This window comes from Oncorhynchus masou, chromosome 14 (genome assembly GCF_036934945.1).
Source record: "Oncorhynchus masou masou isolate Uvic2021 chromosome 14, UVic_Omas_1.1, whole genome shotgun sequence".
Classification (NCBI taxonomy): Eukaryota; Metazoa; Chordata; class Actinopteri; order Salmoniformes; family Salmonidae; genus Oncorhynchus; species Oncorhynchus masou.
The window spans coordinates 6,247,709-6,272,972 of record NC_088225.1 but is presented as its reverse complement, the minus strand read 5'-3'; the positions used below and the strand labels follow the sequence as shown (position 1 = coordinate 6,272,972).

Sequence of the window (25,264 nt, the reverse complement as noted above, 5' to 3'; positions counted from 1 at the left end):
GAGTGCCAGCATGGTGAATCAACACTGGCTCTGAGTCAGGTTTCACCTCTTTCCACTGTCTCTGTGGCAAACGCTCTTAGCTCGTTGGTGTGTGTGTGAGTGAGTGTGTGAGTGAGTGTGTGAGTGAGTGTGTGAGTGTGTGAGTGAGTGAGTGTGTGAGTGAGTGAGTGTGTGAGTGAGTGAGTGTGTGAGTGAGTGTGTGAGTGTGTGAGTGAGTGTGTGAGTGTGTGAGTGTGTGAGTGAGTGAGTGAGTGAGTGAGTGAGAGGTCAAGCAGGGAAGATTCCCATCCTCTATGCATCAATTGTTTGGGTAGGAACATGCCCAGTGCTCACAGGACCCTGACAGACTGCCTTCGAGCCAACAGCGATAGCTTGAGGCTCAGGTCTCCGCAACTAAGCCAAGTGGGGGCGAGGTCGTGGTGGATAGCCTTGACTCCCTCCCTACACTGTCCGACGATGTAGTGTTGGGGGTGGTTGAGTTAGGGGATGATGAGGATGACGACGGGATTAATCTCACGGAGATCCTCGAGATTACGATCACGTTCTCCCACCCTCTCAGGTCAGCTGACCTGACGGCCCGAGAGTAGTGGAGCTGCCCCTCCTCCAATGGAGTTTGGGCTCTTTCATACTGTATCCGCAAGCGGGCTCAGGGCCCGTCAAGGGAACTATACGACAGAAAGAGAGATGCCAATCACATGCAGCCCCAATAAAGGAATTGCTCCCTGCGGTACCAGCTTGCCTCAGGGAAGCTAAGGACTTGTGGGAAAAAAACCCTCACTAGCAGGATTTTTGCTAAGGGTACCCCAAGCCTGGACATACACAATATAGTTTTGGCAACTCTCCAATGGTGCAGCTGTCACTGGCTCACCACACCAGCCCCATGTGCTGTGTTATTAACGATACCAGCACCTCACTGCCTCTGTTTTTCAGAAAACTAACATGGTCTTGGCCCAAGCATTTAGAGCTCTCAACGGGACCTCTTTACTGTTGAGTAATATGTAATATCTGGCTGAGTTACTGGTGGAGGTGAGGAAGAAACTGAACTCGAACTTGGAGACCCTAGACCCAGATTGGGAGGAGATCTGTTTGATTACTGACCATAGCATCCGTGCTTCCGGTAGTGTCAGCCAAGGATGTGGTTGTACCATGAGCCTAGTGGTGGTGGGAGAAATGACACTTTGGCTGAGAATATCCAGCTTAACAGGCAAAGAAAAAGTGGACCCCCGGGATGCCCGAGCGACACCAATCCTTTCCCTCCTCATCTTCGAGCCCCCTGATGACCAGTGATTTTTACAGTCGGCAGTAAAATTCCTGCTTATGACTAGTCCTGGCAGCTATCATCATGCAGGGCTTTTTTAAAAATGTGTTTATTTAACCTGGTAAATTGACTGAAAACACATTCTCATTTACAGCAATGAATAGTTACAGGGGAGAGTGAGGGCGATGAATGAGCCAATTGTAAGCTGGGGATGATTAGATGGCATGAGGGTCAGATGGGAATTTAGCCAGGGCACCAGGGTTAACACTCTTACAATAAGTGCCATGGGTGCCAATAGAGAGTCAGGACACCTGTTTAATGTCCCATCCAAAATACAGCACCCAACACAGGGTAATGTCACCAATCACTGGGGAATTTTAGACCAGAGGAAAGGGTGCCTCCTACTGGCCCTCCAACACCACTTCCAGCAACATCTGGTCTCCCATCCAGGGACTGACCAGGACCAACCCTGCTTAGCTTCAGAAGGGTAGTAGGGTGGTACCCAGGGTGGTATGCAGTTGGCTAAGCGTAGCATAGCAATTATCCATCCTCACTTGGAGAGAGAGGCCTAGCCAGTGAGAGAGAAGACAAAACAGGCCTGCCAGCTATTTATGCACGCTCTATGTTTTTACAGTTGGTGCATTTTTGTCATGGAGCAGTTGTGTGACTATATCATTGCGTTTCCCCTGCCTAGCAAGAGTGTGAGGAAGACAATTATGCTTGAGAATAACCAGATGGTGGGAGACTGGCTCCTTTTATGGTCTCTCACCACATTCTCCACTCTACCCGTCTGTCCCCAACAGATGCATCTGATAGGTACTTTCGAGAGAGTAGGCGGTCCTAGCAAACCCCAGATGTGATACATCTCATGTCCATTATCAGAGAACTGGGGTTAGGCAAATAACCTTGTGTTTTCAACTGCCGATAGTGTCAAGTGTCAAGTCAAGTGGGGGGGGGGGGGTTACAGTACGAGTTACTGCAAATCAGAGGATTAGCTGAGTATGTTTGCATAGGTGGATGCACTCGTGATCCACTGCGAGTGTGTTTTCCATTTGTGCATGTTCCCGTTTTCCATGTTCTGTTTGTGCATGTTCCCGTGTTCCATGTTCCGTTTGTGCATGTTCCATGTTCCGTTCGTGCGTGTTCCGTGTGTGAGCTTGTGCTGGCGTCAACCACAGCTGTTCTTCTCTCGTGGGAGTGCTCTCTGAGAATAGCCACATCCTTTCATGTGGCTAGAATCAGGGAAACACTCTGACAGTGATGCTTTATAATTAAACCTGGATCTACGGGAGAACACACGATCCCCTTGCAACGGCAGGGTGTGGCCATACTACTGGACACCGGCACCCAAAAATATACCCAAATACATATCTCCCATTTGTTATAGAAGAGGAAATCATAACAAATCACAGAAATGGCCTCTCCCATGTAGTGCATAACCTATGCTATAACCTATTTAGGTTTTCCCCTGGAGAGAAACACATGCCACTCAAACACTCTGTCCTTGTGAGAGAGTGTGAGGAGGAGAGTGTGAGGAGGAGAGTGCGAGGGAGGAAGAGTCTCTGAGGGTCCCAGAGTCCCAGCAGCAGCTGACAGTGTTGTGGCAGGCCTAGGGCAAAGCTACATCTCATCGGCCCTCTCTCAACTACAAATGTCCCTTGACCCATCTTCTATCATCCTCTCTCCTCCTCCCCTCCTCCAGGGATGCTTCAGAGGTGTCTGTGGACATAGGCCTCCCGCCCATCTGATCATTGCGTTGAGGGTGTGGTACGGGCTGTCAGTCCACTCATTCATCTGTTATTGAAAACTCAGGATCTGTGTGTCTATGATGGACGAGCCTCTTCAGCATCCCTGTACTGCTCTGGCATGGAGTCAGGGGACAGTGACAGTCCTGTCTCTGACTCTATCACAGGGGAATCCAACTTCTCAGTTACAGCTTGTCTCCCTCAGTCTCTGTCCCCAACCCCAGGCAAACCTGGCAGCACTTCAGGACCAATTACCTCAAGCTTGTGACCTCTCTATGGTCTAGTCAGACTCACTGTGATCACTGTGGTGGAACCGGGGAGGGGTGTGATGATGGCGTACAGTAGGGTGGAGAGCGAGAGGAACGAAGAGATAGACAGCAGCACCAAATTTGTACGATGATTCATCCCCTTGGATTCTCCCACTTTACCTCACTCACTCTCTGTCTCTCACCGCCCTCTGGGTCAACCTCTCCTGTCATCCATACTCCTACACCACCCCTCCCCTCCCCTCCCCTCCCCTCCCCACCCTCCGGTACCTGCAGCTTGTGGAGAGATGTCTGGCAGGCTCTACATTTCACTGTTGCGTGTCAGCTCTTCTGTAGAACACTGTTCGAGAGATTCAATACTAGCGTGCATGAGTGTTTGTGTGTGTGCAAAGTCAGTTCACTGCCCCTCTCCCTCACTGTTCACATTTCTGAATGACACACTGGCATGGTGTTATGTTCTATGTTGAGTGCAAATTCAGAAGTTTTATTATATCGGTTTTGGTAAGCCGTTCATGTACAGTTTATTTGAAGTGTATCCCTTCATGCCCTTTCACCTTAATTCCACTCACTTTATTGTTATTTTTGTTCTAAGATGTCTGAGTATTCAGGGGATCCTAAAAGTTGTACGGACAGATCAGAAGGAAGACCACAGCCATAACATGGCAGGAAAAAGGGGAAAGCCCCTCGCTTTGGCAAGGAGATCCTACATTCTTGTAGGTTTGCGTCAAATAAAATGTTCCTCTTCTTTCCTCCGATGTGTTTAGTTTCCTTGAACATCCTGAGTCCACTCCAAACCACAGGCTCTTTCTGTTGGCTCTCCCTCCCATCATCACCATCTTTATCATGGCCCAGGATCAGACTGGAACAGCCTGGGGCCAGCTAGCTACATGGACTGTATCTATTGGCACAGTGCAGCAGTCTGTGGTCCTCTACTGATTATCTCCCTCTTCTCTCATATCTGTTCTGGCTTTAGGATGAGTTCAGCCAAGAGCACTGAGCTGTCATTAATGATGTTTTTCTTTCCTTTTTATACTTGGGAAAGATCAAAAAGCGCTGTGAAAGGTGCACTTGCATAGGTTTCACATCACCGTATCATTCCCTGGCTTGAAAGGATTCTCTCTGCCTTTGATCTAACTTGTGTAAAAGGATTGTGTATTATTTGAGAAATATGGTCCCACTCTTGACAAAAGGGGCGTACGCCTTCCCTTGTTATGGTTCTTCGTGCTTTTTCTCCTGTAACTTCATGTTTCAAGATCACAGAATCTTTTCAGGTCTGTATATTCTCTTGTCACAGTATTCATAGAATTGATGTCCTAAAGAATGCAACCTGATTTCAAATCAACCCCTGGCCCCTAACACAAGACACGGGTATAGAAACAGATATACAAAGATGTGACTGGATGGGTTCAATCATTTAGCTCCACCTAATAACTCAGAGAGCTTGGTAGAGTTGCAGCTGTATTGCTTACACAGTTGTGTCAGATCGAGGAGGGCTTTGCCGTGGTCTGGTCTGGTGGTAGTGCCGCGTGCCGCTAAAACCCGACTACATACGCCTTTCAGCGGCGGTGGTTCTATCCACCTCTATTCTGTCTTTCTTTACACCTCCCTCTACCGTAAGAGTCCCCGACTAGATTCCGAGTGGATGGTCTGTGGTGACGGAACATGAATATAATCATTTGTACACTGCAAATTGACAGAATGAATCCCAAACAGATGGGACGCCTGTTGAAGAACCCCGGTCCACCCTACCACACCCAGTCACCCCCAACAAAGAGTAAAGGGTAATGAAAAACCATTCTCTTTCTAATCATTTCTTTACATAGAACAATGGGTTCATCAAGGTTGGTAGATCTGTCTCATAGCTAGTATCTGGGTGTCATGGCTGTGTGAAGGCTTGATAAGAGATTGGCTGATAGAGAGTGTTACTCTTGTGCACAGGCTTTTCTGTCACTGCCAGTGGGATATGTGCAGCAGAAAAAGGACCCCTGCTATTCCTGAGGCTGAAGGCCAGTGGCCCTCAGACACTGCCAACCTGGACACTCAGTATATTAATCTGAAACCACTGTAGTGTGTGTCTCTTTGTCCATGCCTACTTATATATTAGCAGTAGACTTTACAGCTGGAGCACATGCAGCATTGTTAACAATGTTCATGGTTCACGCTGGGCTCATTTTGATGCTGTTGGGGGCGAGAGGTGGGGTCCTGTTGGGAAACAGCATCACTTGTTTTGTCGTCTGACTCGCAGACCCACAATACTGTTGTTTCCTGCTACCCATTAGCTAATTCAGCTCACATCCTGTCAATGAGTGCATGTGTGTGTGTACTTTTGTGCGTGTGTGTGGGTCAAAGCCTACTCTTGCACTTGAGGACCGAATTATTAAGGGGACCAGACGAAGTCACTGTGAGCTGCACTTATTAAGAGATACAAACATGAACTACTCGTATGACCCAGACGTCTGCACGGGTCTCAACCACCCACTGCCCTCTTGGCTTACAGAGCTCGCTCCCACAACAGAAGACGATGATTTGCCAGGCAAGCTAAAGGTCAGGGCACCTGTCCATCCGCCACTCAACGTTCCTGGGTTGGTCAACAGATATTTTGTTCCAATTCCAGTCCACAGAATTGTGGGAGCTGGAGCAACATGTTACTTACTGTACGTTGTAGCCTACGCTCTCGCCCCTACTTCAGAAGGCCACTGCCAAGATCGTAATAACTCGGCCAAATTTTTTTCAGAAACCGTGTAAATGAAAATCTGCTCTGGTGCTTTGATTATAAATACTCTTGCAACGATGTGGAATGGAATGGCGGGTCCTGTTTCATAGAGTGAGACTGGATTTAGCCACCGGCAGCAGCACAGAATGATGGCGTCAGTGTATGTGGGTGTGTGTGTGTGTGTGGATGTGTCTCTGTGTTTCTGTATCTCTGTGTGTGCACACCGGTGTCTTTACGATTGTGTGTGGCTATTCAGATGGCCACATCGAAACACAGTGCATGGCTTATTTGTATCCAGACAGTGTGTCCTGCAGTTCCAGGTGCAGCTGTGTTAGATGGTGACATGTGCCTGCTGCTCGGACTGTGTGTTCCTGGCACTGGTCTGTGAGTTATATCCTGTCACTAAGATCTAGGCAAGGCACTGGGTGGGTTATGGCCACTCATAACTCTGATTATTAACCTAGCAGACTGCACACAGAGGGCATTAGACTGATCAAGCTTTTAAAATGGTTTCTTATCAAGGAGCTTTCATGGGTGGATGGAGGGTTTGACACTGGCTTTAGTTGTTATTACTCTTCCTATACTTCACCCTTATTAAGACACACCACTGCCTAGAACTATTTAACACCTCTCTCTCTGAGAGGGAAGACATTTAAGTGCGGGTAATATAACTAGTGCCTCCCACCCAGGGAGGTTGATGTCAACTATGAGGTATGAACTTCAGCGGTAGAGATTCTGACAACTCTGGCATATCTCAAAATAGGACATTGATCAGTCGTCTCAGGTGGCCTAAACCTCCACCAGAGGTGGATGAGGGGAGGGAGAACACGTTGGATTGTGTTGGTCCCAATAAACTCCAGGGATAGTCTGATAGTGTAAACCAAAACAGAGGCTGCCGCACACCTGACGAGCAGACCAAGAGCGAGAACAAAAGCTCTTTCTCGAATGTCAAACTTTTTCCATAAAAACATCCCCCTCCCTCCCACAGGGATGTGCCCTTTAGATAAAGCAGAATCAGTTCCACAGTGGACACAGTCAGAACAAAAGGCAGACTGACGTGACATGGGATTAATGGTTGGAAGTGTGTCTTATGTTATTGGGCAGGAATGATGGCTCCACTAATCATTAATCATCATCATCAGCCCGATGCGATCTGATACAGACTTTATATCTGAACTGTCAACCTGGCGTTAATGTTAGACGCTGGGAGCAGATCTCAGTACAGACGTTACAGAATCACCACGTTAGAGAGTCGGACGTGCCAGTCCTACAGAGAAACGTGTGGAAAGGCAAAGGTTCCATGATGGCTGGTGATGCCATGTTGACAGTGGTTGTAGTTGTAGGGATTCCAGTGGCTGTAGTCATGGAGAGAGGTTGTAGTTGTAGGGATTCCAGTGGCTGTAGTCATGGAGAGAGGTTGTAGTTGTAGGGATTCCAGTGGCTGTAGTCATGGAGAGAGGTTGAGTGGATTGGCTGGAAAGGGAGTCCTGGAAAGGGATATATCCCCGTCAGACTCCTGTGTGGTGAGGTCACACATCGCTGTGAAAGAAACCCCCAGGAACACCCTTCCGATGTCAAACAGAATGTATTTCCACTGCTTCATTTCATGTGAAGCCATCACAGTTGGGCTATGTTACATTGTTTGCGGGATGTGGGATGGTGAGATCAGAGGTGCCGTGGGTCACTACACAGAATTCCCTTTGTACTCCTCTGCTGCGTCGGGATGGTGGTCATGACGATTCCCCAGGATGCTCGAGGTAGATTCAACGAGAACCCGATCTCTGTGCCTTGGCTGTGTCTGACTGAACTAAAAGAGTGAGCTGGGATGCAAAGACTATTTCCCAATACCCTTCTGTAGTAGCTTATTGTAAATAAATATTCTCATTATAGTCGTGTGTTAAATGTGTTGAGCCCCCCAAAAAACTATGCCTATAGAAAGAGGCTTAAACATTGGAAATGTACAGTAGCCTGTAGTACATCAGCTGCTAGCACCATGTTTATAACTGCCAGGGGCCCTCCACCCTCTGCTCCTGTCCCAGAAGGGGCCCAGATGGGTCATTGTGAAAGCTGAAGGCACAGCTGCATACTGCAGACTGGGGCTAGACAGGATCAGACAGCTGCCAGGGTGACTCACAAGGCATGCCTCTCATCTCATCTCATCTCATCTGCCCCAGGAGGAACGATGGTGGGAGGTCACGGGCATCTGATTAAGTTGGGAGTAGAGGTCATTTATACAGATGTAGGATCTTAATTTGATCGCTCTTTTGTTACTGAGAATTTTCCTGCGCAGCATGAAATGCAAACTTGTAGTATATTCAAGGTTTTCAAAAGGCTTGTAATTTTTATTTTAAAATGTCAGACTTGACGAAAAATGTAGATTTATTATAATCCATATAATAATTCACATTTACTGTTGCTGCAGGATTGTTGTCCTGGTGTAGCGAACTGGATCATAATAAGATCCTACATCTGTAGGTAAACGTCCATTGTCTAGTAAAACCCAAGTAGCTCTTCTTACCTCACTAGGCTTCCTCTCTTGTTCTCCTGTTCTTGTGAAATATCTGATGCATGTGGGAGGGTACCAGAGTAAAGGGTTGGCATCAATCCTAATGTCATCCAAACTTGTCCTAATCTACATTCCCTAAATGTTTGTTGTGAAAACCTTCCGTTCCATCCAAAAGGACAAGGACGGTAATTTACATTACAATTTGGTCTGTGACATTCCTTATCTACAATTATCAAATTCGCATGACATTTTTGATAGGTCATGAAAGACAGACAGACATCTATATTAAGTTTGTTTAATTGACGTGATAAAATGCTGATGTCATAGGACTGTGATTGATATCTAAGGAGAGAGAGTCTGAGAGTGTGGCTTTGTGTTGCAGAAAAGGGGCCCTGGGCTGGCTAGGAGACAGAAGCGTGCCCTTATAGCCATAGCTGCTGTAGTTTTTAGCTGTGGTTTGGACAACTGTTTGCTCTGTCGTCGTCCATGGCAACTAGTGTGTGGTTAAGAATGATCCCCAGTGCCTATGAGTCAGAGGCAGAACACTCACCCTCAGAGAAAAATAACCAAACTAGAAAGCCTTTTTAGGTTTTAATAGGAAAACGCTGCATTCAGATGCCAAAACAGGAAAGGCCTCATGTAGCATTGATGGGACTGCAAGACTTTAAATGTTAAGAGGCCTGCTTACCACTGTACCTTCTACTATTCTTCTCATACCTCTCTCTCTCACTCTCACTCTAATACATACACACACTCTCTCTCTCTCATTCTCACACATACACACTCTCTCTCTCTCTCTCTCTCATTCTCTCATTCTCACACATACACACTCTCTCTCTCTCTCTCTCTCATTCTCTCTCTCTCACACATACACACTCTCTCTCTCTCATTCTCTCTCTCACACATACACACTCTCTCTCTGTTTTTTCATTCTCAGTCAGTAGAATGTATGACTTGTTTACCGTGTTCTCTGGGCCTCAGGTTGGTTTGTGTATTTTCAGAATACCTCCTAGGGAGTGTTTCCCTCAGAGAGACGACTCATGAGCAATAAACAGATGTCGACTTGCCTGGACTCAGCACCCTGCATAGGATACACTCTCATAGCCAACACACACTGTACACAAACACACACAGTATTGCATATAGAGATTTACAGACACTCTTGTTCCGTACGCACGCACGCACGCATGCACGCACACACACACACACACACACACACACACACACACACACACACACACACACACACACACACACACACACAGTGTAACCAGTGCTAAATCTCCTCCATCTGCCAGCTTTTCCATGAGCAGCCCTCCCCCAGGCCACGATGCAAAGACAGAGACACTAACAAACAGAGCTCCCTCTTTCTTTCTGTGAAGACTCACACACATTCAACCAACCACATTCTCCACAGGCACTCCTTCAGGCATAGTAGCGTACACACTCACATGTAGACCAGACTTTTCCATGGCTAGAGTGGGAGGAGAGAGGAGGGTAACACAGGGACACTCATGGAGTTTCCATCTCCGTCCTCACTCTTTCCCTCGGTCCGTTCCCTCTCTCTCTCATTAATCACATACAGGGAGAGCTACTGATGGCCGCGAAGACGTGCATTTCCTTTCCTACATGATTTTAATCAGGCTGCGTCAGGGCACCACCCCGACACAGGAGATGGCGATGCCCTCAATGATGTAACATCATTAACTGTTCAGCCGGGCATTCTGGGAAAGGGTGTATGACTTGTTGTATGACTTCCGAGGTGGGCGAGGCACCCATCATATTATTACGTTCACCCCAATGGAATCAGTGGCAGGCCGGACCGACATGCTGCTTAGGGATCATGTAATGTACAGTTTAGCTGTAGCAAGACTGTTGATATTAGTATGATGATGACAGTTATGTTCTGAATCTAATCTGTCCCATAGAACAGTAGCGTGCTAGTACAGTAGTTACTCCGATGGTGTCGCTGGGGGGGGGGGGGGTTATCATCCTCCGTAGTCATTTATCAGGCTTAGCTTCACACCCCACCAGGGGCGATGTTCCACAATGGTTGTTGCCGTGGTGACATGATCCTATGTTTATCTGTTGCCCTGTTGAGGACTGGGAGGAGAGGCTAGGAGGGGAGGGGGCAGAATGTTACAGTGGCTAGTAGCCAGGGAATGGTGAATGGAATCCGGAGAGAGGGAAAGGCGAGCCCGAAATAAACACACACACTGCGGGCCGAGTAGGACACAGCACCAGATAAGGAAGCGATGGTCATTTTATGATAGGTTCCACTAGTACCATTGTGAACATCAGACCAGCACAAGGATTAATAAGGGGAAGGGTGTGGTATTGGTTAATGCCGATGCAAAAATACAGTATATGAAACATATACTATCTGCCTGGCAGTGATGAGGTATGATGTTCAGTATGTCAGAATAAACCAAAGTACGGAATTCAAAATCACAAATGATTTGTCCCAGGACATAATGTAGCAGGCTTGAACGTCACATTATCCTGTTTAACAGTGCACGCTGCTCCAGTCAACTACTTTTTCAATGTATTTCATCATTGCAAAAAAAACACTCACATCTCCCCCAGTACAAGAGCAATGAAAGCCATCATAAAAAGCCTTGGCTTTGCATGAGCTGTGAACCCGAGCCGCTTGTTTGAACTATGATGAAACAAATAGAAAGTGTCAAGGGATTGTTGCCTTGATGATAACAAGGGAAGAAAGGAAAGTGGTACTAATTGAGGAGGAGGAGGAGGGCTAGATGCTATGGGAGTACACCTACACAACATTTACATTACATTTAAGTCATTTAGCAGACGCTCTTATCCAGAGCGACTTACAAATTGGTGAATTCACCTTCTGACATCCAGTGGAACAGCCACTTTACAATAGTGCATCTAAATCATTAAGGGGGGGGGGGGGGGGTGAGAAGGATTACTTATCCTATCCTAGGTATTCCTTGAAGAGGTGGGAATACCTAGGATAGGATAAGTAATCCTTCTCACCCCCCCCCTCCCTACACAAGAAGGAACAAATGATAAAGAACGATTTAATATGCGGTACACATTCAATGAGATGTTAAGAAACATTACAAACCTGCTTTAATGTGTCACGATGATGCAAAACTCCACCTTTAACCTTATTACTGTGACTGGTTGCCATGGCATTGTTTTTACATCGGCAGTTCCTGACTTAGTTCAAATAAAGCGATACAGATCTGTTCCATCGCAGTGCCTCAAATTATGCCCCACTCTATCAACAGGTCAAACCCAGCTAACGGACGGATTATCTCCCCCAGCCATCGCCTCAGGAATAAATAAGCAGTGTGATTCTGCAACACATTGCAAAGTAGACAGGGAAAGGGGAAAGACGGTGGAGATGAGTGTTTTATTTTTAGGCAGAGGAAGAGAAATGGACAAACCAAACATGGGCCCTCCCAAGTGGCGCAGTGGTATGAGGCACCGCATCGTAGTGCTAGCTGTGCCACCAGAGATTCTGGGTTCAAGTTCAGGCTCTGTCGCAGCCGGCCACAACCAGGAGACCCATGGGGCGGTGCACAATTGGCCCAGAGTCGTCTGGGTTAGGGGAGGGTTTGGCCGGAAGGGATGTCCTTGTCCTATTGCGCACTAGCGACTCCTGTGGTGGAACGGGCGCAGTGCACGCTGACACGGACGCCAGGTGTACGGTGTTTCCTCCAACACATTGGTGCGGCTGGCTTCCGGGTTAAGTGGGCATTGTGTCAAGAAGCAGTGTGGCTCGACCTCCGCCTCTCCCGAGTCCATACGCCTCTCCCGAGTCTATACGCCTCTCCCGAGTCCATACGCCTCTCCCGAGTCTATACGCCTCTCCCGAGTCCATACGCCTCTCCCGAGTCCATACGCCTCTCCCGAGTCCATTGTTGCAGCGATGAGACAAGACTGTAAATACCAATAGTTCATATTTTTCTAAATAAAAAACAAAGCAAAGACCTCACAGCTGGCCACGACCAGGAGACCCATGGTGCACAATTAGCCCAGCGTCGTCTGGGTTTGGGTTTGGGTTAGGGGAGGGTTTGGTCGGAAGGGATGGCCTCATAAAACCACACGAGCTCACCAACATAACACAGACTGATTGTTTCGCTCCCTGATTACAAGCCGACCTATTCCCATTCCCCCACAATGCAATGTGAGATCACACACACCCACACACACGGCAGGGGAGAAGTAAAAATGACTCAGCGCAGACACTCAGGACTGGGCCACTTTCTCAACATTAAATCTGGACAGTGGGTACAGAGACAGAGAGATTGTTGAGAGAGACAGGGTGAAAGAGTTTAGAGAGAGAGAGAGACAGAGAGATTGTTGAGAGAGATAAGGTGAAATAGTTTAGACAGAGAGAGAGCGAGAGAGAAGCAAGAGACATTTGACGAGATAAGTGATACTATATAATTTTTCAGAATGCGTGAAAGTCAAATTTAAATACAATTTTATAAGTCACATGGTATCATGAGGAACAGTAACACGAGGAATAAAATAAAATACACAAGAATGGAGCTATATAGAGGGAGAATCAGTATCAGTTCAACAAGGTAATTGAGGTAAATACAGTTGAAGTCGTAAGTTTACATACTACTTAGCCAAATGTATTTAAACTCAGTTTTTCACAATTCCTGAGACTTAATCCTGGTAAACAATTCACTGTCTTAGGTCAGTTAGGATCACCACTTTATTTTAAGAATGTGAAATGTCAGAATAATACTAGAGAGAATGATTTATTTCAGCTTTTATTTCTTTCATCACATTTCCAGTGGGTCAGAAGTTTACATACACTCAATTAGTATTTGGTAGCATTGCCTTTAAATTGTATAACTTGGGTCAAACATTTCAGGTAGCCTTCCACAAGAATTTTGGCCCATTCCTCCTGACAGAGCTGGTGTAACTGAGTCAGGTTTGTAAGGCCTACTTGCTCGCACACACTTTTTCAGTTCTGCCCACACATTTTCTATAGATGGCCACTCCAATACCTTGACTTTATTGTCCTTAAGCCATTTTGCCACAACTTTGAAAAGCATGCTTGGGGTCATTGTCCATTTGGAAGACCCATTTGTGACCAAGATTTAACTTCCTGACTGATGTCTTGAAATGTTACTTCAATATATCCACATAATTTTCCTACCTTATGATGCTATCTATTTTGTGAAGTGCACCAGTCCCTCCTGCAGCAAAGCACCCCCACAACATGATGCTGCCACCCCAGTGTTTCACGGTTGGGATGGTGTTCTTTGGCTTGCAAGCCTCCCACTTTTTCCTCCAAACATAATGATGGTCATTCTCTCCAAACACTTATTTTTTTGTCATCAGACCAGTGGACATTTCTCCAAAAAGTACGATCTTTGTCCCCATGTGCAGTTGCAAACCGTAGTCTGGCTTTTATATGGCAGTTTTGGAGCAGTGGCTTCTTCCTTGCTGAGCAGCCTTTCAGGTTATGTTGATATAGGACTCGTTTTTACTGTGGATATAGTTACTGTTGTACCTATTTCCTCCAGCATCTTCACAAGGTCCTTTGCTGTTGTTCTGGGATTGATTTGCACTTTTCGCACCAAAGTACGCTCATCTCTAGGAGACAGAAAGCATCTCCTTCCTGACCGGTATGATGGCTGCGTGGTCCCATGGTGTTTATACTAGCGTACTATTGGTTGTACAGATGAACGTGGTACCTTCAGACGTTTGGAAATCGCTCCCAAGGATGAACCAGACTTGTGGAGGTCTACTTGTTTTCTGAGGTCTTGGCTGATTTCTTTTGAATCTCCCATGATTTCAAGCAAAGAGGCACTGAGTTTGAAGGTAGGCCTGTTTAAATCAAATCAAATAAAATCAAATGTTATTTGTCACATACACATGGTTAGCAGATGTTAATGCGAGTGTAGCGAAATGCTTGTGCTTCTAGTTCCGACAATGCAGTAATAACCAACGAGTAATCTAGCTAACAATTCCAAAACTACTACCTTATACACACAAGTGTAAAGGGATAAAGAATATGTACATAAAGATACATGAATGAGTGATGGTGCAGAGCTGCATAAGCAAGATGCAGTAGATGGTATCGAGTACAGTATATACATATGAGTTGAGTATGTAAACAAAGTGGCATAGTTTAAAGTGGCTAGTGATACATGTATTACATAAAGATGCAGTAGATGATATAGAGTACAGTATATACGTATACATATGAGATAAATAATGTAGGGTATGTAAACATTATATTAAGTAGCATTGTTTAAAGTGGCTAGTGATATATTTTACATCAATTCCCATCAATTCCCATTATTAAAGTGGCTGGAGTTGAGTCAGTGTGTTGGCAGCAGCCACTCAATGTTAGTGGTGGCTGTTTAACATTCTGATGGCCTTGAGATAGAAGCTGTTTTTCAGTCTCTCGGTCCCAGCTTTTGATGCACCTGTACTGACCTCGCCTTCTGGATGATAGCGGGGTGAACAGGCAGTGGCTTGGGTGGTTGTTGTCCTTGATGATCTTTATGGCCTTCCTGTGACATCGGGTGGTGTAGGTGTCCTGGAGGGCAGGTAGTTTGCCCCCGGTGATGCGTTGTGCAGACCTCACTACCCTCTGGAGAGCCTTACGGTTGTGGGCGGAGCAGTTGCCGTACCAGGCGGTGATAGGCACAGTCAACTTAGTGTATGTAAACTTCTGTCCCACTGGAATTGTGATACAGTGAATTATAAGTGAAATAATCTGTCTTTAAACAATTGTTGGAAAAATGACTTGCGCCATGCACAAAGTAGATGTCCAAAACTATGGTTTGTTAACAAGAAATCTGTGGAGTGGTTGAAAAACGAGTTTTAATGACTCCAACCTAAGTGTATGTAAACTTCCGACTTCAACTGTATGTACATGAAGGCAGGGTAAAGTGACGAAGCATCGGGATAGATAATAATAAGACTAAATTGAAGAAGTAGAGTAGCAGATGGAGGAGATTTAGCACTGGTTACACTGTGTGTGTGTGTGTGTGTGTGTGTGTGTGTGTGTGTGTGTGTGTGTGTGTGTGTGTGTGTGTGTGTGTGTAGTGTAGTGTAGTGTAGTGTGTGTGTGAGTGTATATATAGTCTTATGAGTCTGCATAGAGTCAGTGCAAAATGTTATGTGTGATGTGTGATGTGCGCAGTGCTATGATGGGACAGGGCAGGGCAGTAACAACAAAGACATAGCTATCTCTATGGGATGCAAGGGCATGCTAGATTTAGCATAGGGCATTAGGAGGTCGGTTTGAGGACAATACAGTGACACCAAAACGGCCCGCTACCAAAACCTGCCGGCTCTCCTTCACTGCAGCCAACGTGAGTAAAACATTTAAACGTGTTAACCCTCGCAAGGCTGCAGGCCCAGACGGCATCCCTAGCTGTGTCCTCAGAGCATGTGCAGACCAGCTGGCTGGTGTGTTTATGGACATATTCAATCAATCCCTATCCCAGTCTGCTGTTCCCACATGCTTCAAGAGGGCCACCATTGTTCCTGTTCCCAAGAAAGCTAAGGTAACTGAGCTAAATGACTATCACCCCGTAGCACTCACTTCCGTCATCATGAAGTGCTTTGAGAGACTAGTCAAGGATCATATCACCTCCACCCTACCTGACACCCTAGACCCACTCCAATTTGCTTACCGCCTCAATAGGTCCACAGACGATGCAATCACAATAACAGTGCACACTGCCCTAACTCATCTGGACAAGAGGAATACCTATGTAAGAATGCTGTTCATCGACTTCAGCTCGGCATTCAACACCACCATTCAACTCCAAACTCATCATCAAACTCGAGACCCTGGGTCTCGACCCCGCCCTGTGCAACGGTGTCCTGTACTTTCTGATGGGACGCCCCCAGGTGGTGAGGGTAGGAAACAACATCTCCACCCCGCTGATCCTCAACACTGGGGCACCACAAGAGTGCGTTCTCAGCCCTCTCCTGTACTCCCTGTTCACCCAGGACTGCGTGGCCATGCACACCTCCAAATCAATCATCATGTTTGCAGACGACACTACAGTGGTAGGCTTGATTCCCAACAACGACGAGACGGCCTACAGGGAGGAGGTGAGGGCCCTCAGAGTGTGGTGTCAGGAAAATAACCTCACACTCAACGTCAACAGAACAAAGGAGATGATCTTGGACTTCAGGAAACAGCAGAGGGAGCACCGCCATATCCACATCGACGGGACAGTAGTGGAGAAGGTGGAAAGTTTTAAGTTCCTCAGCGTACACATCACGGACAAACTGAAATGTTCCACCCACACAGACAGCGTGGGGAAGAAGGCTCAACAGTGCCTCTTCAACCTCAAGAGGCTGAAGAAATTTGGCTTGTCACCAAAAACACTCACAAACATTTACAGATGCTGGTCCTGGTACGGCAACTGCTCCGCCCACAACCGTAAGGCTCTCCAGAGGGTAGTGAGGTCTGCACAACGCATCACCGGGGGCAAACTACCTGCCCTCCAGGACACCTACACCACCCGATGTCACAGGAAGGCCAAAAAGATCATCAAGGACAACAACCACCTGAGCCACTGCCTGTTCACCCCGCTATCATCCAACATACTGACTCAAATCTCTAGCCACTTTAATAATTAAAAATTGGATGTATCACTAGTCAATTTAAACAATGCAACTTTATATAATGTTTACATACCCTACATTACTCATCTCATATGTATATACTGTACTCTATATCATCCACTGCATCTTGCCTATGCCGTTCGGCCATCGCTCATCCATATATTTAAATCTATTTAAATGTATATTTAAATGTACATATTCTTATTAATTCCTTTACACTTGTGTGTAAAAGGTAGTTGTGAAATTGTTAGATATTACTGCACGGTCGGAACTCGAAGCACAAGCATTTCGCTACACTCGCATTAACATCTGCTAACCATGTGTATGTGACCAATACGATTTGATTTGAGGGATAACATCCTTTGCATATTCCTGGTCTCCCACAGTAGACATTCGGTAATACAACATTTCTCTAACGTGGTGAAAACATCATCACTGGGACGCTGAGTGAGTGACAGCTGTCAGAGAAGCATAGGTCTCAAGGGATGTTTTGGACAGGTGGGCCATGTGTGAGTATTTGTGAATGTCAGTGTGAAGTACTGGTTTTACGAACAGACAATGTCTTATCTGATGGGGCGTCCCTTTACAGGCTGCTAGAACCTTCTTGTCCCCTAGATGGAGTGCAAGACTGCATGTTCCAGTCCACTGGAAATACTGAGAACATTTGCAGTTATTTTGGTTATACAAGATGAATGACCACGATACCTTAAATCAAGTCTGCCTGAAACCTCTGTTTGTAGGTGAACTAGCAGACTGTGACGGATGTAACATTTAAGAGTGAGATACTTTAGTCAGATTGAAAGTCACACTTTGTAAGCGGCGGGTGGTGGAAAAATAGGTTTAATGGTCGAGTCAAATGCCGAGTGATGTGTCTCCCTACCGGTTGTGTGATAACCACATCAAAGGGCTAGGTTATGCAATACGCTTACTGAGATGAGCTGTGAAGAGACAGGACAACCAGTGACATTGACACATGAAAGGTTGTCGGTCTCCATCCTTACACTCACTAAGACTGAAAAGCCTATTAGAGAGAAAGAGAGACAGAGAGCGAGAGAGAGACTATGTATGCATGAGGTAGACCAGGAGAACATTTACCACAGTTATCACAATGATTCAGCGAGGTGGGAGTGTGCAGTAAAGTAGTTTACCAATAGCAGGAAATGCTTTTGGGTCTAGTTGGCTTAGTATGCTAGTTTCATTATTAGACACCATGCAAACTTGTATGACATGTCTTTCACAAGCTGTTGGGGATTACACTTATTCTGTGTGCTGAACATTCACCAAGTAGTTTGGCTGAGAAGACCCTGACACTGGTTTCTAGTAGGGTACATGTGGAAAGTCTGTGCTATTGGCTGGACAGTATTTCATTGTCTGTGCTGGTTTTGGAGTCTTGGTCAGTTTGTATTGTATGACCACGAGATGGGGTTGGCCAACAGTAGCAGGCATGTTTCATATATTTTTTTATGCGACTGATAAATGTAAAGTTACGTGTCTGAGGCAAGCCATGAAGATGAATAATTTATCATACACATAAATGTCAAATTTCATTTCCATCTCAGAGCCCACCTACATTTGAATTAATATTCATTTATTTTTTCAGCCTCAGGCTTTTACGCGACACTTCAATATAACCTCCATAATCATGCAGTCAATTTGAAAATGTGTGTATATATATATATATTGGACAAATCCCACACTGTGAACACATTGTTCCCTATGAATGAACAAAATAGAATAGGAACATCTTATCTCACTCAGAGTACTGATATGTAATGAGGTAGATTTAATACTGTCTTTGCAAACTTATGCTTGAAAGCGAATAAAATTTAAATGATAAAACAGAATTTAAAAAAAAATAATGTAATACTCTCCTAGTCTATCAGCTGGCTGCAAAACTGGATCTGCTGCTGTTTTTATTACTCTAACTGGAGCCTTAAACATAAACGTTCATACTTATCTTGTAAAACCAAATGCATGCTTTTCAACCATTTGCTGCCTGCACCGCACTAGCATCACCACCCTGGATGGTTCCGACCTAGAATATGTGGACATCTATAAGTACCTAGGTGTCTGGCTAGTGCTTCTAGACTCATATCAAATATCTCCAATCTAAAATCAAATCTAGAGTCGGCTTTCTATTCCGCAACAAAGCCTCCTTCACTCACGCCGCCAAACTTACCCTAGTAAAACTGACTATCCTACCGATCCTCGACTTCGGCGATGTCATCTACAAAATAGCTTCCAACACTCTACTCAGCAAACTGGATGCAGTTTATCACAGTGCCATCCGTTTTGTTACTAAAGCACCTTATACCACCCACCACTGCGACCTGTATGCTCTAGTCGGCTGGCCCTCGCTACATATTTGTCGCCAGACCCACTGGCTCCAGGTCATCTACAAGTCCATGCTAGGTAAAGCTCCGCCTTATCTCAGTTCACTGGTCACGATGGCAACACCCATCCGTAGCACGCGCTCCAGCAGGTGTAGCTCACTGATCATCCCCAAAGCCAACACCTCATTTGGCCGCCGTTCGTTCCAGTTCTCTGCTGCCTGTGACTAGAACGAATTACAAAAATCGCTGAAGTTGGAGACTTTTATCTCCCTCCCCAACTTCAAACATCTGCTATCTGAGCAGCTAACCGATCGCTGCAGCTGTACATAGTCTATCGGTAAATAGCCCACCCAATTTTACCTACCTCATCCCCATACTGTTTATATTTATTTACTTTTCTGCTTTTTTGCACACCAGTATCTCAACCTGTACATGACCATCTGATCATTTATCACTCCAGTGTTAATCTGCAAAATTGTAATTATTCGCCTACCTCCTCATGCCTTTTGCACACAATGTATATAGACAATTTTTTTCTACTGTGTTATTGACTTGTTAATTGTTTACTCCATGTGTAACTCTGTGTTGTCTGTTCACACTGCTATGCTTTATCTTGGCCAGGTCGCAGTTACAAATGAGAACTTGTTCACAACTAGCCTACCTGGTTAAATAAAGGTAGAATAAAAATGTTTTTTTAAATGTTGACTCTTCCTGTTGTCTAACCTCATCCACTCTCTCCTTTGTGTCTTCACAGGATGAGAATAAGGCCGCTAAAGCCTCTCTAAAGTCGTCCAAGGTGGCAGAGAATGTAGCTGAGGGCTGCTCTGTGGAAGGGGGGCTGGAGCAGATTCCTGAGGAGGGGGGCGAGGCGGCGCTCACTGGCCTCAACTCAGACGAGGAGGTGGAGATCGAGGAGATCATCGAAGAGTCCCGGGCGGAGAAGATAAAACGCTCCAGCAAGGCGCGCGTGGACAACATCAAGAAGGCCTTTTCCAAAGAGCAGAGGGAGAAGAGAGCGCAGAAGACCAAGGACAACCTGGAAAAGACCAAGCAGAAGACCAGGGATAACCTGGAGAAGACCCGGCAGAAGACTCACGACAAGTTGGAGAAGACCAAGCATAGCCTGGAGAAGAAGATGGGCAAGCTGGGCAACAAGATGACCCCCAACATGGAGCGGAAGGAGAAGCTAAAGGGCTCCAAGGAGATGTTGAAGAAGTCTCTGACCCCCGACCACACCGTCTACGCCCGCTCCAAGACGACCGTGTACCGCGTGCCGCCCTTCACCTTCCACGTGAAGAAGTTCCGGGATGGAGAGGTGGAAGTGGTGCACACAGAGGGCACAGAGATGGATGAGGTGGCCGAGAATGAGGCCCTGCAGGCGGGAGAGGGAGACGTGGAGGTGGAGGAGCTGGTGAGAGTAGTAGACACCCCAGAGATGAGTGCTGTCCTGGAGTTGGATGAAGAGGAGGAGGAGCTGGTGAGAGTAGACACCCCAGAGATGGCAGCTTTCCTGGAGGTGGCTGAGGACCAGGTGGCAGAGCATCTGATCAGGCTGGAGAGTAAGCTCCCTGTGGTGAAGACAAGCATGAAGACAACCAGCAAATAACTCTGTCTTCAGGGCCCAGCAGGATTGGAAGAATGATACAATAGAGGGATGAGGAGGATAGGGGAGAAGAGAGAGGGGGAGAGTAAAGAAGAGGAGAGTAACATCCTACATTTGGATGACAGTGACACAGCATGCATGATAAGGACTGTCGGGACAGTGTTCACAATCTACTCATCTTATAGTAAAAATGATAATAACACAATATGCCATTTAGCAGATGCTTTTATCCAACGCAACTTACAGTCATACGTGCCTACATACATCTTGTTTGAGAAGAAAAAAAATTACGCATCAGGAATTACTTTTAATGAAGTATGTGCTGTTCTAGACAACAACAACAACAAAACATTTAACCCCTCAGTTTTGTTTCTTCCTTACATATTTTCTTGTCTTTTAGTTTGTGAATGACTCTGGTTGGTCTAGTCTGGGATATTGCTTGTTGATATAATTTTTTGTTGTTGTTTTTTAAATAGAATGACCACAATGCTAAGGGAATAAATAGTAGTTGCTATTGTGATTTGATGTACAATAATTGCTAACGTAGGATAAACAGTACATAACATAATGTATATGGAAATATCCCCCACTGGGCACAGACGTCAATTCAACATCTATTCCACGTTGGTTCAACGTCATTTCATTGAAATGATGTGGAAACAAAGTTGATTCAGCCAGTGTGTGCACAGTTGTGGTGGTATCTTGAGATTTTCTGATTTGATGGTTGGTGGTCATGTGATGTGCAGGTCAGAGAAATTACATTTTGACAAATGAAGAGTAAGAGCACACACTGGAAACACTTAAAGACGGTTTCAACGTGCATGGGGAGAGACACAGGGGATTGTCTTTTCCTTGACTGAAGAGTTTACAGATCGGTTAAACAAATGCTCACAGCCATTTTGAGCAGCCAACTTTCTACTGTAAGTGTGGGCAGACAAGCTCTGTCAACATGTCAAGGCTCTGAAAGGACGAGATAGATAAGATAATGATAAAGATTAAGATAGTTCTCACTTTTCTTAGAGGAGCACTATGAAGCTTTTATTTCTGATCAACAGTGTGACCCTATTGGTTGATTGTTTTCATTTTGGAGGACCGAGAGGGAGTGTCACGGCAAATGCAATATTAAAAAAGAAGAGGAAGAGACTCACTGATTGGCATAAATGGAACTATTTATGTGTGTGTGTAATGTTTCAGCCGCAATCTTGAGCCAAACAGGGAAAAACTAGTGTATCTAGTGATGTCATGGGGTTGATGGATGCCAGACGTGTAAAGTAATCCTTCTCTATAATTATTTCTAAAGTTTTTCACGTAAAATACAGGATCGCAACAGATCCTATTTGTTTTGTTTGGAAATGGAGAATAAGAAGGATGAAGGATTAGTGACGACTCGAAAGAGATGTGAATTTAGTTGCATAGTTTTACCTTCCATTAAAAAAAAAATGTTTCATTAAGTTTCTAAGTTGTACTATATTGTGATATCTGGAAAATAGTTCTCCTTCTCTCAGTTTTTTTCCAGTGTAACCACCAAACTACCTGGTTGTTACTAGGGCTTGTCACTGATGACAGGGGAATGACATTTTGAGCCATCGTTTAATCAAAGTTTCCTAGTGCTATCGTTCTGTAGAAGTTCACTTTTTTCACTTTTTTTCTCTCACTGTGCTTACATGATAATGTTCATTAAAAAAATTTAATTGTACTGACACACATTGTACAAATGTATGCTCACAGTGCTACAAGAATCATGCATGTACTGTACATATATGCTATAATAAGCACAGACATGACTGTGTTAACCTGCCACGTTACTGTTACTCCATAGACTTCTCTCCTGGAGTCTGTCTGAGATTGACAGAGCCTTGCTTATTGAATCTATCACCATGGCCACAGCTAACGACAGGATATATCCAGCATTTCACCTGGACTGCACTGGGTGCTGTAATTGTGGGGAGACAAAGGAGAGAATCTTGTAGGAACCTCTCCAGCATATGTCAATGTGCCAGGTGACAGTTAAATGAAAGTCTATAAGTGACATATAGAAATGTAAGTGCTATCCAATTTTGTTTGTGCCGACAGCAAATTACAAGGGATTGTGAATAATGACATGGCAGTTACAAAGGTGAAAGAAAAAAAGTAATGTTCGTTCCTGGACCTCAGTCTCTGTCTATTTGAATTACTTGTCAGCTTGTTTGTGCCTGTGTGGTCTGGCAAAGGTCTGATATAGGGAGACGATGGTGATTAGAAGAGATGATTTGAGTTTGACGTGAAGTGAGACCAGTAAATGCAAAAAGCTGTTGTCTCGTGTTCTTTCTCTACCTACAAGATGTGCCTCTGGAGAACAAAGTAGTGAGGCTAAGTACAGAAGGACTGAAAGCACACAGGGCCTGGCTCAAAGACAGCGCTACAGAAGGCTTTTCCACGTGTCTCCATAGCTCTCTGTGTCTGACCGACCTTGATGAAGGGGCCGGGGTAGAGAGGGGAGGTCTCTGTGGAACACCATTAGGATAATCAATGAGGCAGGAATCTGATTAAGGAGAGTGCTTTCTCTGAGGAGAGTGAGAAGGAACACATAGAGAGGATGTGTGTGTGTGTGTGTGTGGGAGGGGGGTGTGTGAGAGAGAGATAGAGAGAGACAGAGAGTGAGAGAGAGGGGTGGGGGCAGGGTGATCATGTGGAGGGAGTGGTCAGTGCAGAGAGAAGGAGAGAGGATGCAGTCAAAAAGAAACCAAAGATATTCCTCAAAAAATATGTAGGTCTTTGTGCAGTTCACATTTTGTTTTTGCTTAATTTTTTTACAAGGCTGAAATTGATTCTCTTTACATAAATGCCAAGGCGAATACTGAACACACAGATACATTAAAAATTGACCAAGTTTTTGTCAAACATGAGCTAAGTTTACCACCATCTCTAAACACCCCTCATCTCCCCCAAGGAGATTCATAGCATTTCCTACCTTCTTCAGGAGAGAGTGGAGATACAAACAGTGACCGCTCATCTTTCAACTGTTTCATTTATTTGCCATGTAGTGTAGTCTCACAGCATTGTCAGTCAATATGCAGTTCTTTGTAAATGGTCAGACAAACTACTGCAGGTTACCAGGGTTGGAGCCAATTCCATTTAAATTCCAGCAAATTCAGAAAGTAAACCAAATTGCAATTCCAAATGTTCCTAACTGAAAAGCATTTAAGATCATTGGAATTTCAGTGTACTTCCTGAATTGTCTGGAATTGAAATGCAACTGACCTCAAACCTGTGGGATACTGTACGTATCCTGAGCACTGCCATTTTCAACTGAACTGAGATGATAATATCTCCGACTGATCTAATAACGAAGCTTGCAATTTTTCTGTTGAATTAAATGACTATTTTTGTCTAACCACTTATATATCAATAAACGCTATATGATTTACACCAGACTTTACCACTGTGATGATTGAACGGGTCAAAGTTCAACCCAATGCTATGTGAAGGGCAGCCAGTTCAGCTGTATTATTACCATTACCATTACATTACTCAGATTAGTCATCCGGGATAAACAGAGTCCATTCATTTTCTTTGAATGAATGTGCATCACAAAGAAGAAGCCAACATGTTCACTTTTCCTTGAAAACCATTCAAACCTACACATGATAAATAATGATATTGCTCCATAAGCCAATGTTACTCCATGATAAGCACCGGCTAATGGTGCAAAACACTGTACAGTAAAGAGAAGAGTGCTTGAGCTATTGGTCATTAGGGATAGAGATTTGAGTCATGCTGCTTCAATGTGTGAGTGAGTTTGTAATGAAAGTAAACATTGTCAACTGTGTTTCTTTGCCTCTGTAGATTACAACAAACAACGGAAAATCTGGGAGTGGTAGAGGATCCAGAGTTCTAGCTACAGTGAAAGCAACTCCATTGAGTGTGCGTTTTAGTGTAGGTTTAGTCCTAATCTCGGGAGTCCGGTCATATTAATTTTGGTTTTCACAGCATTGTGACCTGACTTGCTATGATTCTCATAATTTCAGTAATGTTTCTACTCTTGTTATTCCCCTGCTGAAAAGGGACACTTAAATTATGCTATTGGTCTCACAATGCACTATAATGACCTAAGCCGATAAGGTTAGCTACCTGAGAGAAGACCACTCTCAAATTGATGGGCAATTCCGCACAAGAAAAATGTGAAAGCTCAGTAGCAGAACCCTGTAATTCTTAGGTCCCATGAAACCAAGTAAACATGTTGATCAAATATTTAATTATTGCTGA

The 25,264-nt window shown here is 45.0% G+C and overlaps 1 protein-coding gene across 2 annotated transcripts in view; it reads left to right on the top strand.

Annotated features, from left to right (window-relative positions):
* Positions 1–24,425, top strand: part of LOC135554042 (caveolae-associated protein 1-like) — a 30,881-nt gene extending 6,456 nt beyond the window's left edge. For both annotated transcript variants that reach the window (XM_064986053.1, XM_064986052.1), the window contains one exon: positions 20,171–24,425. In XM_064986053.1, coding sequence (XP_064842125.1) covers positions 20,171–21,022 — 852 coding nt within the window. In that variant the 3' untranslated portion in view covers positions 21,023–24,425. The remainder of the gene's footprint in view (positions 1–20,170) is intronic.
* The last annotated feature ends 839 nt before the right edge of the window (positions 24,426–25,264 follow it).